Below are 17,020 nucleotides of genomic sequence, written 5' to 3'. Positions count from 1 at the left end.
TTATGCAACTTACTCCATCACTAATATTAAGCTGTCTGGCCTGGAGTTACCAGATTTATGCCTCTCCCTTTTTTTTGAACAGTGGGGCAGTGGTTTCAATCTCCTAGACCTATGGCATCAATCCCATGACAAGAAAGGCTGGACAATTGTGGTCAGAGATTCCATTATGTGCATACTTACTTTCCTCAACAACTTTGAATGCATTCCAACTGCAACACATGAATGTTGTGCTTATGGCCGCTGCCAAACTTTTAAATACTTGCACTTTATCTATGCTTTATCCGAGGCAATTGCTCTATTACTTCTTCCCACACAGTGACGTTGGCAGGATCCTTCTTTTATGTGAAGCCAAAAGCAAAGGAAATCCATATTGTCTCAATGAAATATAAGCATTTAACGAGGTAACGTTATCCATCAATTAGCCATTGAAAACAATTTATTGTCAATTGAGTAATTACCTGATATAATGAATACATTGGTATTTTTACCAACAAAACGTTCTGCTCCAGTGGGCTTGATCTGCAATCTGAACCAGTTTTTCACTCAGAACCAGACCCAGCTCCTGTGTCCCTCATCCATAATGCAACTCCAGCCCTGAGTCTCAAACATAAATGTACATATACTCCAAGAGACACGAGGCTGGGGGAATATACCAGGTCAGGGTCAGCACGGACACGAAAACTGGAAACTAACTGAAACCAGGTTATAATAGTGCATTGTGCAATTATGTAGCGTTCCTCATATGTTCTTAAATTCACATTGGGCAGCGATATTAGGTTGAGTGTCGATGTAACTGGAAAAGGGGACCATGTCTGACCTTGGCATGAAGAGCACAACATTTATGCCGGTACATTTCATGCTACAGTTTACTATTTTTATCATTTTAATATTTTAACAAACAGACTCATTGAATAACTCACCCCATTCTTTAACTCCTCTCTAAATTTACTCTGGGTGCCTGCATAAATAAATGGGTTGATGCAAGAACTCAAAAGTTGAAGCATAAATCCGCTTTCCTCCAAGATAAAATTTGACTCATTGAAATTGGAACCTGAGAAATAACTGACTTTTGCGACTCTGACATAGAGGAAAGTTATAAGAAACAACGACCATAAAAGGATGAAACTGCCCGAGATACAGAAGAGTAAAACGATGGACTTTCTCCGTTTCTCCATCTCTGTGTCACTCCGATTATCTCCATTTCTGTGGACCAGGATTCTTCTGCGAATTCTAATGGTCACTAGAATGTGTTTGACGGTCAGAGCATTGAGTAGTAATATCAGGATGAAAGGCAGACAGGGAGTTAAAATTCGATGAGTCCAGTCAAATGCAGCCCATGAGGGTGAGGTACTAAATATTAGTTTTGCGTTGCACAGCCAAGGTACATCATTAATTATGAACAAAGGCTCATAAACAAAATACCAGGGGATGTTTCTAACACAGCTCAGAGCACAAACCATTCCTATAACCAGGGCTGCCACCTTCTGTGTGCAATATTTTGTTTTCAATTTCTGGCAACAAATCGCTACATATCGATCAAAGGTGAACAAGACCGTTACCCAGACAGAACAATCTCTGACTCCATAAGTTAGAACAAAACTAAAACTACAGACTGGTGTGATGGACAAGAAACTGAATGGAAAATAAATACCCACAATCCGGTTTAAAATCACAGCGGTGATGATGACCAGGAGATCTGTCACCGCCATGGATACGAGGTAGTAAGTGATACATCTGGAGAGACCGCATCTTCCTCTGAACAGGATTATAATCACTGCCAAATTAGCTGTGAAAGAGGAAAATTGATATAGTGAGTGAACAAGTGATTGAGGGAGAGAGAGAAAAAACAGAACATGCTGGAAATGCTCACAGATCAGACAGCAACTGTGAAGAGAGAACTGGAAAAAAACGTGCCTCCAACGATGCAACACTCCCACAGTACTGGACTGCAGTAAACGCTTACTCAGGATGCAGAGAAGAGCAAAGACGAAAATAGTCTGGCTCATTGACGCCCCACGAAGCGCTAATGCAATATCTGTACCGATTTAAAACAGAACACTTCTCACATTGCAGCACAGACACACAACAGAACTCCACGTATGCCATGATAACAGTGTTGAAATTCATCCAAAGTAGCAGTTTCAGTAACACAATAGAAGTCCATCTACACCACGAAATGGTACTTATGAAGAGTCGAAATGTACTGCTAAATGGAATAAATGGCACCTTTCAATCGAACATACTCTAACATTAAAGGGGACCGAATACCCCCTTAGAGTGAAGAAAGGATATCGATACAGTGGTGAAGCGCCGCTACGAAATGAGAGCACTGATGCAGCTAACATCTGATTCCATTAACTGATGACTGACGACAATTTCTTACCTGGAACCCCGACAGCTGCAAGGATGGGATAGTATAGTGCAAACACCAGTCCTTTTGGTGATCCGTGCATTTCTATTAGAATTTATGTGCGCGCTCTGCATTGCAATCAATGATTTTCATACTTATACCTGATATCAGGCTCCAGGGTGATGGTTTGATCTTTTGTATTAATTAAGCTAATTGAAACAAACTGATTAGTGCAGCTGCTGCCAGGTTCACATTTATGTTTTGATGGAATGGAATGTTTCTGAAGGGATATGACATGGCTCTAATTTGAAATACCCAGGGAGTACCGGATGATCGTAGTTTCATTTATTCATATAAGTTTAATAGTTGGTTGCAATGGCAAAAGTGAGTTTGGTGCAGGAGCAATCTCTGGGTTTATACCACTTACAACTGAGTTAAGTGGTCTCAGAACAAAGTATAACTGTCCAGCGAAATTTTCGCCCTGAAGGTAAAAGCAGCCCCTGATCATTATTCAGACCTGAGTTCATCAAACCAGTATGTAGAAGCAGTTTGGGTCGAGATGATAAATGATAAATGCAAGAAGTTACTTGTGGGAGTGGTTCACTGGCCATCTAACATTAACCACTCTATAGGAAGGGGTATAAAGGAAGAAATAATGGCAGCTTGGCAGAAAGGTACTGCGATAATTATAGGGGATTTTAACCTACATATAGAATGAAAAAATCAGATGGTCAGAGGTAGCCTAGAGAGGAGTATAAAGAATGTTTTCGGGATAATTTCTTGGAACATTGTGTTCTGGACACAAACAGACAGCAGGTTATACTTGGCCAGGTATTGTACAACGAGAAAGGATTAATTAATTGCCTCATAGTTAAGGCAGCCCTAGGTAGCAGCGATCATAATATGTTTCAATTTTACATTCCGTTTGAAGGAGGGAAGAGTAGGTCCAAGGCTAGTATTTTAAACTAAAATCAGGGGAATTATGAGAGCATGAAAGCATAACTAGGTAAAATGAACTGGCAAATTAGGTTAAGGGATAGCTCAATTGTGATGCAGTGACAGACATTTAAGGGGGTATTTCAAAATACACAGAATAAATACATTTCATAGAAAAAGAAAAATTTCAAGAGGTGGGAATCACCATCGGTGGTGAACTAAACAGTTAATGATAGGATGAAACCTAAAGAAAAAGCCTGTAATTGTGCAAAGATGGGTGGCAGATCAGGCGATTGGACAGAATATAAAAACAGCAAAGCATGACTAAGAGATTAATACGTGTAAGAGAAAGAGAGAAAACTCGCTAAAAATATAAAGACAGGTAGTAAGAGTTTCTATAGATATTTAGAAAAGAAAATAATTAACAATGTGAGCGATGGTCCTACAGAAAACGAGTCTGAGAAATGGATATGAAGGAGAGGGCAGAGGAATTTAACCTATATTTTGCATCGGTCTTCACTATCGAGGATGCAAGCAAAATACCAGGATTAGCTTTAAGTCAGGAAATGGAAGGGAGGGCGGAACTCAAGAAAATTAAAATCAGCAGGAAAGTGGTACTGAACAAATTGTTGAAGCTGAGAGCTGACAAGTGTCTGGGTCCTGATGGACTTCATCCTAAGGTCTTGAAAGAAGTGGCTCGTGAGATAGATGATATGCTGGTATAAATTTTCCTAAATTCCCTAGATACGGGAAGATTCTGTTCGATTGTAAAAGAGCCAATCTAGCTCTTGTATTCAAAAGGGGGAGGGAGACAGAAAGCAGGAAAATACAGGCCTATTAGCTTAACACCTGTCTTAGGGAAACTGTTAGAAGCTATTATTAAAGACGTTATTGCAGGGCACTTAGAAACGCTCAAGGTAATCAAGCAGAGTCAACATGTTTTGTGAAAGGGAAATCATGTTTAACCAATTTATTGGAGTTTTTTGAGCGAGTTACAGATGCTGTGGGCGAAGGCGAACCCATTGGATATATTGTACTTAGGTTTCGAGAAGGCATTTGATAAGGTGCTGCATCAAAGTTTGTTCCATAAAATTAAAGCTCATGGTGTAGAGGGTAACATATTGGCATGGATAGAAGATTGGCTAGCTAACAGGAAACAGAGAGTTGGCATAAATGGGTCATTTTCTGGTTGGCAAGATGCAACGAGTGGTGTGGCAGAGCTGGGATCTCAACTTTGTACAACTTATATAAATGACTTAGATGAATGTATGGTTTTTACATTTTCTGATGACACAAAGATAGGTAGGGAAGTAAGGAATGAAGAGGACATAACGAGCCTACGAAGGGATATAGATTGGTTAAGTGAGTGGGAAAAGACCTGACAAATGGAGCATAATGTGGGAAATGTGAATTTTTCCATTTTGGCAGGAAAAATAGAAAACCGAAGCATATTATCTAAATGGTGAGAGATTGCAGAGCACTGATATGCGGAGGGAGCTGGGTGTCCTAGTGCATGTTTCGCCAAAGGTTAGAAACCAGCTACAGCACGCAATTAAGAAATATAATAGAATGTTATTGTTTATTGCACGGGAAATTGAATGCAAAAGTACGGAGGTCGTGCTTCAGTTATACAGGCCATTGGTGAGACTATATCTGGAGAACAGTGTACAGTACTGCTCTCCTTATTTAAGGAAGGATGTCAATGCTTTGGAGGCAGTTCAGCGAAGGTTTATAAGACTAACACCTGGAATTGGTGGGCTGTCTTATGAGGAAAGATTGGACAGGTTAGGCTTGAATCGCACGTAATTTAGAAGAGTACGAGGTGAAATGATTGAAACATGTAAGATCCTGAGAGGCCTTGATAGGGTGGAAAGGAAAAGGACGTGTAACCTTGTGGGAGAATCTGGAACTAGGTGTCACTGTTTAAAAATAAGGGGTCACCCAGTTAAGGCAGCGATGAGGAGAATGAAGATACATGTTTTCTCTCAGCAGGTGGCGAGTCTTTGGATTTCTCTTCCTCAGAAGGCGGTGGAAGCAGAGTCTTTGAGTATTTTTAAGGCAGAGGTAGATAGATTCTTGAGAAGCAAGGGGATGAAACGTTATCGGTGTAGCTGGAAATGTGGAGCAATCAGTTGAGTCATGAACTTATTGAATAGCCAAGCATTTTCGAGAGGCCGAGTGCCCTACTCTTGCTCCTAATTCCTTTGTTTGCATCTCTCCATACCGAAAGTAACCAGGTTAAACTGGGGTTATGCATGGTGTGTGTGTAGTCAGTCTGTTTTGCATCCCGAGGTGCTGAGTATAAATCTGCCGCATTGGTGCTTTGCACATTGAAATTAACGTGCTGAACTAGATGTGCACAACAAATATCAAAGCTTCGAAGCAGAGTTGTTCACACTGAATCTTAACCACTCAGAATTGGACCAGTCTGCACTGGACACTTACTGAAGTTGACCTTATTGTTTTATTCTTCATGAGAGGTGAGCTGCACTGGCAGGGCCAGCTTTTGCTATGGGACTGGAGTCACATACAGGCCAGATTGGATAAGGACAGCAGGTCTCCTTCCTTATAAGACATTCGTGAACTAGATGGGCCTTTAAGAACAATTGTTGATAGTTTCATGGCAACATTACTGAGACTAGCTTACAACCCCATATTTATTTTTTTATTAATCGATTGAATGTAAATTCAACCAGCTGCTCTGGTGGAATTTCAACCTGTGTCCGCAGGACACCTGGATTATTAACTCAGCGATATCACCACTATGTCACCGTCTCCCCCTGTCCACACTGAATGTAACCATGTTAAACTGGACGTCTTCACACTGAATTTAACCGCATTGAACTGAACTGACCTAGGCCTCTGGACACTGAGGGTCAATTTTCTGAACAGGTCCTGTCCACACTGAATTTAAACTTTGTTAAATTGGATCACTCCCACATAAATTCCGCCTTGCTGGACTGAGCATGTGCACGGTGAAGGGAACCACGCTAATACGGACCTGTGCACACAGAATACAACAATTTTGAACTGGATCAGTCCACACTGAATTTACACGCGCTGAACTGGACCTATGAACATTAAATATATCCGTGCAGAACCTGAGCTACTCACACCGAATATAACCACACATATCTGGACCAGTCCACCCTGGAAGCAACTGCGTAGAAATGTACCTGTCCATACTGACATTAACCAAGCTGACCTGGAACAGTTTAATTTGAACATTACCATTCTTGTCCAACATGGTTGCATCCAATATTAACCGGCCATGTTCACTACAGTTGCATTCGATGGAGACACGGGGATAACTAATGTGGGCTGCACCAGATCTGCCTGGTGTTGTTCAGTGTAGGAAGTTCCAGGTCAGCACGATTACATTTCAGAGTCAACATGTACAGTTATGCATTGTTGCCTTCAGTGTGGACTGGTCCATTGCAGTCATTTATATTAAATGTGGACTTGTCCGATTCAGCACCATTACTGCCATTGTGAACTTGCCCACCTCAACGCAGTTTTAATTGATGCACACATGGCTAGTTCAACATGGCTATATTCAGCGTCAACATGTGCAGTTCTAGTCCAAGGTCAAGCCTGTTACATTTAATTTGGTATTGGTCAGCTCGGTACGATTAATTTCAATGTGGGCATGTCCAGTTCAGCAAGGTTAAATTCAATATGGAATTGTCCAGGCCATTGCATTTATAGTTATGGTGAACACGTTAGATCAGTAAATGTACAGGCAGTGTTGACACGTTCAGTTCAGAATGAGTGCATTAGGTGCGCACAGGTTTAGTTCAGTGGTGACAGATCCATTTCGACACAGTTACGTTGATTGCACACGAGTCTGGTTCCACCCGGTGTGGTTTCATCCAGTACAGCACAGGTGCTTTCAGCATGAACATGGCTAGATTATCATGGATGTATCCAGTTTGCACAGGATCAGTTCTGTATTGTTAGATTCCGTGTGGACTAGCCTGCTCAGCATGGTTACATTTATTTTGGAAACGCCCAGTTCAGCACAATTATATTCGGTATGGAGAGATCCAGCTCAGCACAGTTTTTTTTTTAATACGGTTAGCTAGAGTTGAAGCCCAAGAATTTAAATCAAATTATTGAACTGGTCAGGGAATTAGCTGAGTGAGGGAAAACTGAATGTAGGGTTAATAAGCAGGTACTCTACAATTGGCAGATTATGACGAGTGATTTGCCACCAAGATCTGTGTTGGGGTCTCAATAATTTTTCGTATTTATCAATGACTGATATGATGGGATAGAAAGCCACGAATCCACATTTGTCAATGACACAAGGCTGGCGGGATTATAGGCAGTTTTAGTGGAGGAATTATTACAAAATGTTATTGATCAATTACGTGAATGGGCAAAACGTGGCAAATTGATTTCAATGCAGGCAAATGTGAGGTCAATCACTTCGTATCTGCAAAGCATAGAGCAGGGTAGTTTATAAATGCTGAAAAGCTGGAAACTATGAATGTATAAAGAGAATCGGAGGTCCATGTACAGAAATCATTAACAGTTCATGGCCAGGTATGTAAAATAAAGTAAAAGATGATTGGAGTGCTGGCCTTTCTATCTAGGGGAGCTATAATGCAAGGGGACAGAAGTCATGCCTCAGCTATAAAATTGTCTGGTGATACCACACCTGGTGTCCTTTGATCAGTTCTGCTCAACAGGCCATAAGGTGGATATATTGGCCTGAGAGGAAATGCAGCGAAAGATTAGCAACTGATGACTGAAATCCAAGAGTAAAAATACGAGTCAAAATACTAGGGGGACCAGATTGGACAGATAGACATAAAATATTTTCTTGCTGGGGAATCAAGGGCGAGTGGGCTTAAACCAACAATTAAAGCCAGACATTCCAGGAGTGAAAGTAAGAAGCAGTTTTACACAAGAAGGGTAATGGAAATTTGGCACTCCTTTGTGGCAACTGCCAATTGATGCTAGATCAATTGGAAATTTTAAATCTGTGATTTCAGTTATAGAAATTTTAAAGAGTGTGAAGCGATATTAGGGCTTCATATGCCTAGATCTTTGAAGTTGGCAGGGCGTTTTGAACCAGCACGTGGAAAGTCGTGCAAGAGAAGGGGCGGTAGTGGACCTAATCTTAGGCAATGAAGCCTGACAAGCGATAGAAGTGTCAGTGGGGGAGTAGTTCTGGGATAATGACCATAAATCTGTACGATTTAAGGTAATGTTCAACAAAGGACAAGGATGAACCAGAAATAAAGGTACTGAATTGGGGGACAGCCGATTTCAATATGATAAAACAGGATCTGGCTAAAGTGGACTTGGAGCAGCTACTTGTAGGAAAGTCCACATCGGATCAGTCGGAGTCATCCAAAAGAGAAATAGTGAGAGTTCAGGGCCAACATGTTCCCGAAAAGGTGAAGGGGAGGACCATTTAACCCAGGGGACCCTGGATGTCAACGGATATAGAGGATTGGATAAGGACAAAAAAGGAGGCCTCAGATTCAGATGGCTGAAAACAGTGGATGCCCCAGCGCAGTATAGAAAGTGTAGCGGGGTAGGAGGAATACTTAAAAGGTTATTAGGAGAGCGAAAGCAGGAATGAAAACACACTGGTGGGCAAGATAAAGGAAAGTCCCAATCTTAAAATAAGAATATTAAGGGCAAGAGGATAACCAGGGAAAGAGAAGGGCCCATTAACGACTAAAGTGGCAACCTGTGTGTGAAGTTGGAGGATGTCGGTGAGGCTTTAATTAATTTTATTTCATCTGTGTTCTCTATTGATACGGATGATGTAGGTGTAGAGATCAGGGAAATGGATTGTGATATATTTGAACAAATTAGCATTAATAGGGAGAAGGTATTAGTGGTTTTAGCGGGCTTAAAAGTATATTAATCCCTCGGCCCAGATGAGATGTATCCCAGGCTCCTATGGGGGGCAAGCGAGGAGATTGCAGGAGATCTGACACAAATTTTCAAATCCTCTCTGGCCACAGAAGAAGTGCCAGAGGACTGGAGGACAGCGAATGTGGTACCATTGTTCAAGAAGGGCAGTAGGGATAAACCAGGTAATTACAGGCCAATGAGTCTAACATTAGTGGTAGAGAAACTACTGGAAAACATTCTGAGGGACAGTTTTAATCTCCACTTGGAGAGGCAGGGAATAATCAAGGATAGTCAGCATGGCTTTGTCGGGGGAAGATCATGTCTAACAAGCTTGATTGAATTTTTCGAGGAGGTGACTAGGAGTGTAGATGAGGGCAAAGCAGTTGATGTGATATACATGGACTTCAGTAAGGCTTTTAATAAGGCCCCGCATGGGAGATTGGTTAAGAAGGTAAGAGCTGATGGGATCCTGGGCATTTTGTGAAATTGAATCCAAAATTGGCACAGTGGCAAGAGACACAGGGTGATGGTCGAGGGTTGTTTTTTGCGATTGGAAGACTGTGACCAGTGTTGTACCACAAGGATCGGTGCTAGGACCCTTGCTGATTGTAGTGTACATTAATGATTTAGACGTGGGTATAGGAGGTATGATCAGTAAGTTCACAGATAAGACGAAAATTGGTGGTGGCATAAATAGTGAGGAGGAAAGCCTTAGATTACAGGGCGATATATATGGGCTGGAAAGATGGGCAGAACAGTGGCAAATGGAATTTAATCCTGAGAAATGTGAGGTGATGCATTTTGGGAGGACTAAAAAGGCAAGGGAATATACAATGGATGGTCGGACCCTAGGAAGTACAGAAGGTCAGACGGACCTTGGTATACTTAACATTGATCACACAAATCAGCAGCACAGGTAGATAACATGGTTAGGAAGATATATGGGATACTTGCCTTTATGAGCTGAGGTATAGAATATAACAGCAGGCAAGTTATGATGGAGCTGTATAAGACCCGAATTAGGCCAAATCGGGAGTACTATGTACACTTCTGGTCACCACACTCTCGGAAGGATGTTATTACTATGGAGACGGTGCAGAGGAGATTCACCAGGATGTTGCCTGGACTGGAGCATTTCATCCATGAAGAAAGACTGGACAGGCTAGGGTTGATTTCTTCAGTGCAGAGAAGGCTGAGGGGGACCTGATAGAGGTATTCAAAATTATGAGGGGCATAGAAAGGGTAGATAGGATGAAACATTTTCCATTAGCCAAAGTGTCAATAGCCAGGGTCCTTAGATTTCAGGTAAGGGCAGGAGCTTTATAGGGGATTTGAGGAAAAATATTTTCACCCAGAGGGTGATTGGCATCTGGAACACATTGCCTGAAGGATTGGTCGATGCAGGAAACTTCAAAATATTTAAGAAGAACTTAGCTGAGGACTTTAAACGCCATATCATGCAAGGCTACGGGTGAAGTGAAGGAAAATGGGTTTATAATATGTAGGCTTGATGGTCGGCGCGGACAGGGAGGGCCGAAGGGCCTGTTTCTGTTCACTCCAGGACTCTATGACTTTATTAGTCAGCAAAGCATGTGGGATATCGGGCTTAATTAAAAGAGGCATTGAGTACAAAAGTAGGTGAGTTATGCTTAATCGCTATCAAGCTCTGTGAAGGCCACAACTAGAGTACTGTGTCCAGTTCGGGTCACCACACTTTAGGATGGATGTAAATGTCGTTCAGAGGGTGCAGACTGGACTTACCAGAAAGGATCCAGGAATGAGGAAATTCAGCTGCAATGTCAGGTTAGAGAAGCTGGAGTTGTTCTCCTTGGAGCAGAGGAGATTGAGAGGAGTTTTTATTGAGGTGTGCAAGATTATAACAGGTTTACATAAGGTGGGAAAGAAAAGCTTTTCCCATTAACTGATTGTACAAGAACTAAGGGACACAGATTTAGGGTTTTGGGCATGTGATGCTGGGCCGATATCAGGAAGAGCTTTTTTTTTAACACAGAGAATTGTAATGACCTGGAACTCACTTCCGACAAACGTGATGGAAACAGAGATGACGAATGAGTTCCAAAGGAAATTTGATGAGTATTTAAGGGAAATAAAACTTGCAGGGCTATGGAATAGAGTGGGAAATGGACCGATTGGATTGGTCTATAGACAGCAGGCATGGACTGGATTGACCGAATGGACTCATTCTGTGTTCTACTGACTATGTCTCCAGAAATCAATTAAGCAATATGGGGCAAAGAAAAAGAAGAAATAGGGACAGGAGTCGAACACGGGGTCCGTCATGTTAGTATCTAAGTCCTGCTGATGGAAGTTAACTACCTAGTTGTTGAAGGTAATAGAGTAAACAGTCGTTGTGTGTTGATTATATATACATCTGAGTACAATCAGCTAAAGAAGAGCAAGCCAGCACTGGATGGGTGCTGTTCGGAGTGGAGAGGTAAGCTCTGTGGCAAGCAATAGACAGTCTCCACCAAAGCATCCCAGTCTCAGTGTCTTCTTCACATACAGGCTTGGAACTTTCTCAAACACGTCAAGCTGCCCCGCTATTAAATTTGATCACGGCTGATCTTGGGCTTCAACTGGACCTCTCTGCCCGCTCCTTATATCCTTTGATTCCATGGAAACCAAAAAATTCAATCCCAGCCATAAATGTAACAAACGATGGATCATCTACTACTCTCTGGGGTAAGGAATTCCACAGATGCACAACCCTTTGAGTGAAGAAATTTCACCTCATCTCAGTCCTGAATGATCGTCCCCATATCCTGAGACAGTGCCCCGTGTTTTAGATCCACCAAACAGCAAACACAACATCTCAGCGTCAACCCTGTCAAGGTGCTTCAGAATCCTGTAGGTTTCAATGTAATCACCTCGCATTCTTCTAAACTCCAGAGAATATGGGCTCAACCTGCTCAGCTTCACATCAGAGGACAACTCCCGCGTCCCAGGGAGTAATCTAGTGAACCTTCCCTGTACTGATTCCAATGCAAGTATGTTCTTCCTTCGATATTCAGGTGGAAACTGCTCAACAGTATTCCAGCTGTGCTCTCGCCAAAGCCCTGTACAGTTGTAGAAAATCTGCTTTATTCTTGTACTCCAATTCCCTTGTAATGAAGGATGACATGCCATTTGACTTCCGAATTGCTTGCTGTGCCTGCATGTTAACTTTCTGTGTTCCTTGTCCGAGCAGACCTACGCCTCTTTGAACAACATTTGCAAGTTTCACGCCTTTTAAAAATATTTTGCTCTTTTATACATATGACAAAAATGAACGTAGCACTTTCAAGTCTCGCTGTTCCCGCCTACTTTTCTATAATCAACAAACTAAGATACATTATTCACTGTCTCTTTGGCTAAGTGATTAACATAGATCAGAAATAGCTGAGGCCCCAGCACTGATCCTTGTGGCACTCCACTAGAAACATTCTGTAAACTTGAAAAATGCCCCTTTTATGTCTGCTCTTTCTTTCCTGTTAACGAACCCTCTATCCATGCCAATATATTACCGCCGACTCCATGAGCCCTTATCTTGTCTATCAACCTTTTGTGTGGCATATTTTTGAGTGCCTTTTAGAAATCCAAGTATATGCCATCTAATGGTTCCACTTTATCTACCCTACTATTTATATCCACAAAAAAACCTAATAAATTTTTCAAACACAACTTTCCTTACAGAATAGATGTGTGCGTGGAGTTCAGTCACAGATCAGACATGAATGGTGGAAGAGGCTCGTGAGGCGAAATTATCTACTCCTATTCCTGTGTTTCTATCGTGCTATGGTTCTATTCAGGGTGTACAGGTCCAGGTCAGTGAGATTGCATTTGGTGTGGACAAGTCAAATTCAACATAGTTACATTTAGTGTGCACAGTTGCTGTTAAGCGATATTATATTCGATTTGGCCAGATCTAGTGTAGCGTGGTTACATTCACTGTGGACAGTTTCAGGTCAGTGGGATTACATCAAGTGCTGACTAGTTCTGTTCAGCATGGAACTTTGGAAACAACAACTTCAGCCATGTAGAAAGGTTCAGCTCATCACGGTTGTATTAAGTGTGCACAGGTTATGTTCATTGAGATTACATTCGGTGTTAACAGTGCCGTTACACTCATTGCACACAGGTTACTTTCAGCGTACACATGGCTAGTTCAGCACTGCCACTTTCAGTGGGGAAGTATGAAGCCCCATTATATTCAGTGCTCACAGGTTCAAGTCTGGACCATTACATTCGGTGTGAAAAAGTCCACTTCAACACAGGGAAGCATGTGCAATTGAGCAGAGTTATATTGATTGCAGATAGCTCCCGATCAGCGCTGTTGTAATCAGCGTGGACAGTTCCAGTTCAGTCTGCAAGCAAGACCTTGAACTTCCGGTTGCTTGCCATTTCAACACCCCCCCCCCCCCCCCCCCCTGCTCTTATGCTCACATTTCTGTCCTGGGCTTGTTGCAGTGTTCCAGTGAAAATCAACGCAAGCTCGAGGAACAACATCTCATTTACCGACTAGGCACACTACAGCCTGCCAGACTGAAGGTTGAGTTCAATAATTTCAGAGCATGACGGGCCCCCATTATACGTTTATTTTTAGTTATTTTTTTCTTTTTCATTTTTTAATATTTTTTTGTGTTTATTTTATTTCATTTCATCTGCGTTTGCTCAGTTTGCTGACTCATTTTTTTCATGTTTGTACTTGCAGCTGATCAATTTTCAGTCCATTAACACCCTATCAGTACTAATACTTTTTCTTTCAACAGACCATTAACATATTGTTTGCCTTTGCTCCATGACCTTCTGGTCAGCTATTCTGTGACCTTATCCTATTTTCACATTCTCCTTTGTTATCTCCTGCCCCACTCCTGATTTACTTGCTTATAACTGTTTACATTTCTAATATTTGCTAGTTCTGAAGAGGGGTCACTGACTTGAAACGTTAACTCTGCTTCTCTCTCCACAGAAGCTGCCAGACTTGCTGACTTCACGCATACTGACTTTAATTCCTGCTCTCTGGGTCAATGTATTTCTTTATTATCGTTCTTGCGACACACTTTATAATCATGGTTGCCCTACCTCTTTATCGATTTTGTTGGTCTTCTCGAAACTTAAATCATGGATTTTTTTTCACAACTTTGCTGACCACATCGTTAGAATGGGTATTAGGTCAAAATAATCCTTTTCTACCACTAAGCGTCCACCTTGTTTCAAAACCCCTCTGAAACTTTCCGTAGAAGTGCTTAACATGTTGTTCTTCTGCTATTTTTCTCTCACATTCTGCTTCATATACCCAAATCGCTACACTGATCTGTGGTCAGTAGCCCCATCAACAGCCCTAGTTACTCAATTAAGCAAAACATCGGTCCCAGCCCAGTGGAGCCCTTCCCAAAAGACAGTTCCCTCTTTGCCACTATTCGAGCCACTGCCCCATGATTCAAAACTTCGTCGCCCACATCACATTTGAGCTACGCATTCATCTTATTATATTGGTCAGTTATTGCTATATTACTGAAACATTCTGCACTGTTCACCAAACACATGGGATATGGTAAATATTATTCGATCAGATCGTCCTCGATTACGCATATATTTTGTCCCATTGAATGAACAATAGTAGCCAGGTAAGGGTACATTGATGGGTGAAGTGCGGCAAGTTCAGAGAGGGACAGGTTAAATGAGTGAGGGGGGCAGAGAAATGGAGATTACCAATGTCTCGCCGAAGGTTTTCAATGAAAAGCGTACATTGATCATCTATTCCACCATTAATCTAACATTCACCGCATATTTTGCGTGCAAGTGTGCAAAAATATGCACTGTTTTAGTACATTTGGTGAGTTTCAGGCGCAATAGTCACTTGGAAATATGATATTGTGACGATAAACGAAGCCTGCGTCAACATAGGGGATGATTGAGTGTTTTAATATTCCTGCCTACAACGTATTCATGAAAGAAAGTATAAGAAAAAGCAGGAGGCAGTGTGCTAATTTTGAAAAGAGATAATGTCACTGAGGGCTCAAAAGCAGAATCGATTTTGTTGGAGTTGAAAAACACAAAGGAGCTTTTATGCGATTGGTGTATGCTAAATACCACCAGCAGATAGGAAGGAAATCGAGGAGATATGCAAAGAAATTACTGAAAAAGTAGAAGAGCTTTAGAGTAGTGACAATGGGAGACTTTGACTACCCCAGTCTTTAATTGGCAGAGATTGCATTAAGGACAGGGAGCGGGAAGAATTTCTGAAATGTTATCAGGTGAATATTCTTGATCACTCTGTTTTCTGCCCAAAAAGGATGGGAACATTGCTGTATCTAGTCTTGCAGAAGGAGTCAGGATAAGTGAAGAATGTCACTTTCAGGAAGCATTTTTGGAATAGTGATTACAGTATTGTAAGGTCTAGATTAGATAAGCGAAGGACAAGCAGCAATCTGGAATAAAAATATTGTGTTGGTGGACGGCTGTTTTCAGCAAATTGAGGCAGAGCAAATTGGAGTCAAAGACTGGCAGGAAGAAATTGAATAAAACAATGGGCAACAATAAAGAGGAAATGGTTCTGGTGCAGTATGGCAACATTCCTACAAGTGGGAAACGGAGAGCAGCAAAACCAGAGTTCCCTGGATTATGAAACGATTACAGGTTAGGATGAAACAGATAAAGTGGGTGTATGACAGCTTTCAGCTTGATATTTTTAACTCTTTCCTGGGATATGGGCTTCGCTGACAAGGCCAGCATATATTGCCCACTCCATATTGCCCTTGTGAAGGTGGTGGTGAGCTGCCTTCTTGAAATGCTGCTGTCCATCTGGTGTGGGTACATTCACAGTGCTGTTAGGGAGAGAGTTTTAGGATTTTGATCCAGCGACAGTGATGGAATGGTAATGTATTTCCAAGGCAGGATGATGTAAGACTTCCAGGGTGACATGCAAGTGGTGGTGTTCCCAAGTGTCTGAAGTCCTATTCCTTCAAGTTGGAGGAGGTAATGTCTTTGGAAGGTGCTGTCAAAGGAAGAGCGGTGAGATCCTGCAGTGCATCTTATAGATGGTACACACTGCTGCCATTGTGCGTCGGTGGTGGAGGGAGTGAATGTTTAATGTGGTGGATGGCTGCCAATCAAGTGGGATGCTTTGTCCTGAATGGTGCCTTATTTCCTGAGTTTTGTTGGAAAAGCACTCATCCAGTCAAGTGGAGAGTATTCCATCACACTCCTGACTTGTGCCTTGCATGTGATGACAGGTTTTGGGAAGTCAGGATGTGGTTTACTCGCCACAGAATTCCTAGTCTCTAGCCCGCCCTTGAAGCCACAGTATTTCTGGTCAATTAATGGTAAATGATAACCCCTAGGATGTTGTTAGTGCGGGATTCATAGATGGTAATGCTATTGAACCTCAAGGGGAGATGATTAGATTATCTCTCATGAGAGATCGCTGTTGCCTGGCCCTTGTGTGGCACAAATGTTCCTTGCCACTTATCAGCCCAAGCTGGGATGTTGTCTGAGCCTTGCTGCATATGGGCACGGACAGGTTCAGTATCTGACGAGTTGCAACATCATACAATCATCAGCGAACATCCGCATGTCCGACCTTATGATGGAGGGAAGGTCATTGAAGGAGCAGCTGAACAATATTGGTCCTAGGACGCTGCCCTGAGGAAATCTTGCAGCAATGTCCTGGGGCTGAGAGAATTTGCCTCCATCAACACAACCAGTTCCCTTTGTACTAGGTATGACTCCAACCAGCAGAGAGTTTTTCCCTTGATTGCCATTGACTCCAGTTTTGCTAGGGTTCCTTGATGTAGAGGTGTGCAAAGGAAACCCAACGCAAGCCCGAATTCCGAACCCGGAAGTCGGTCGCTAACC

General features: G+C 42.1%; 1 protein-coding gene across 1 annotated transcript; it reads right to left on the bottom strand.

The window, feature by feature from the left end:
- Nucleotides 1-878: 878 nt before the first annotated feature.
- LOC137348889 (probable G-protein coupled receptor 139) lies at nt 879-2,453 on the bottom strand. Its single transcript, XM_068014122.1, has 2 exons — nt 2,384-2,453; nt 879-1,786 (listed from the first exon to the last, which is right to left on the bottom strand). Exons 1-2 carry the CDS (start codon nt 2,451-2,453, stop codon nt 879-881), a joined length of 978 nt encoding a protein of 325 aa, XP_067870223.1.
- Between the last annotated feature and the right edge of the window lie 14,567 nt (nt 2,454-17,020).

Source organism: Heterodontus francisci, chromosome 34 (genome assembly GCF_036365525.1).
Source record: "Heterodontus francisci isolate sHetFra1 chromosome 34, sHetFra1.hap1, whole genome shotgun sequence".
Lineage (NCBI taxonomy): Eukaryota > Metazoa > Chordata > Chondrichthyes > Heterodontiformes > Heterodontidae > Heterodontus > Heterodontus francisci.
The sequence above is the reverse complement of the archived record's forward strand: the minus strand, read 5'-3'. Positions and strand labels throughout refer to the sequence as shown.

What these genes read in the sequence shown, in the direction of transcription:
- LOC137348889 (XM_068014122.1), bottom strand. Translation starts at nt 2,453, where the DNA reads ATGCACGGATCACCAAAAGGACTGGTGTTTGCACTATACTATCCCATC. An exon ending in TGCAGCTGTCGGGGTTCCAG is followed by an intron (nt 1,787 to 2,383) that starts GTAAGAAATTGT and finishes CCTCTTTCACAG; the next exon opens with CTAATTTGGCAGTGATTATA.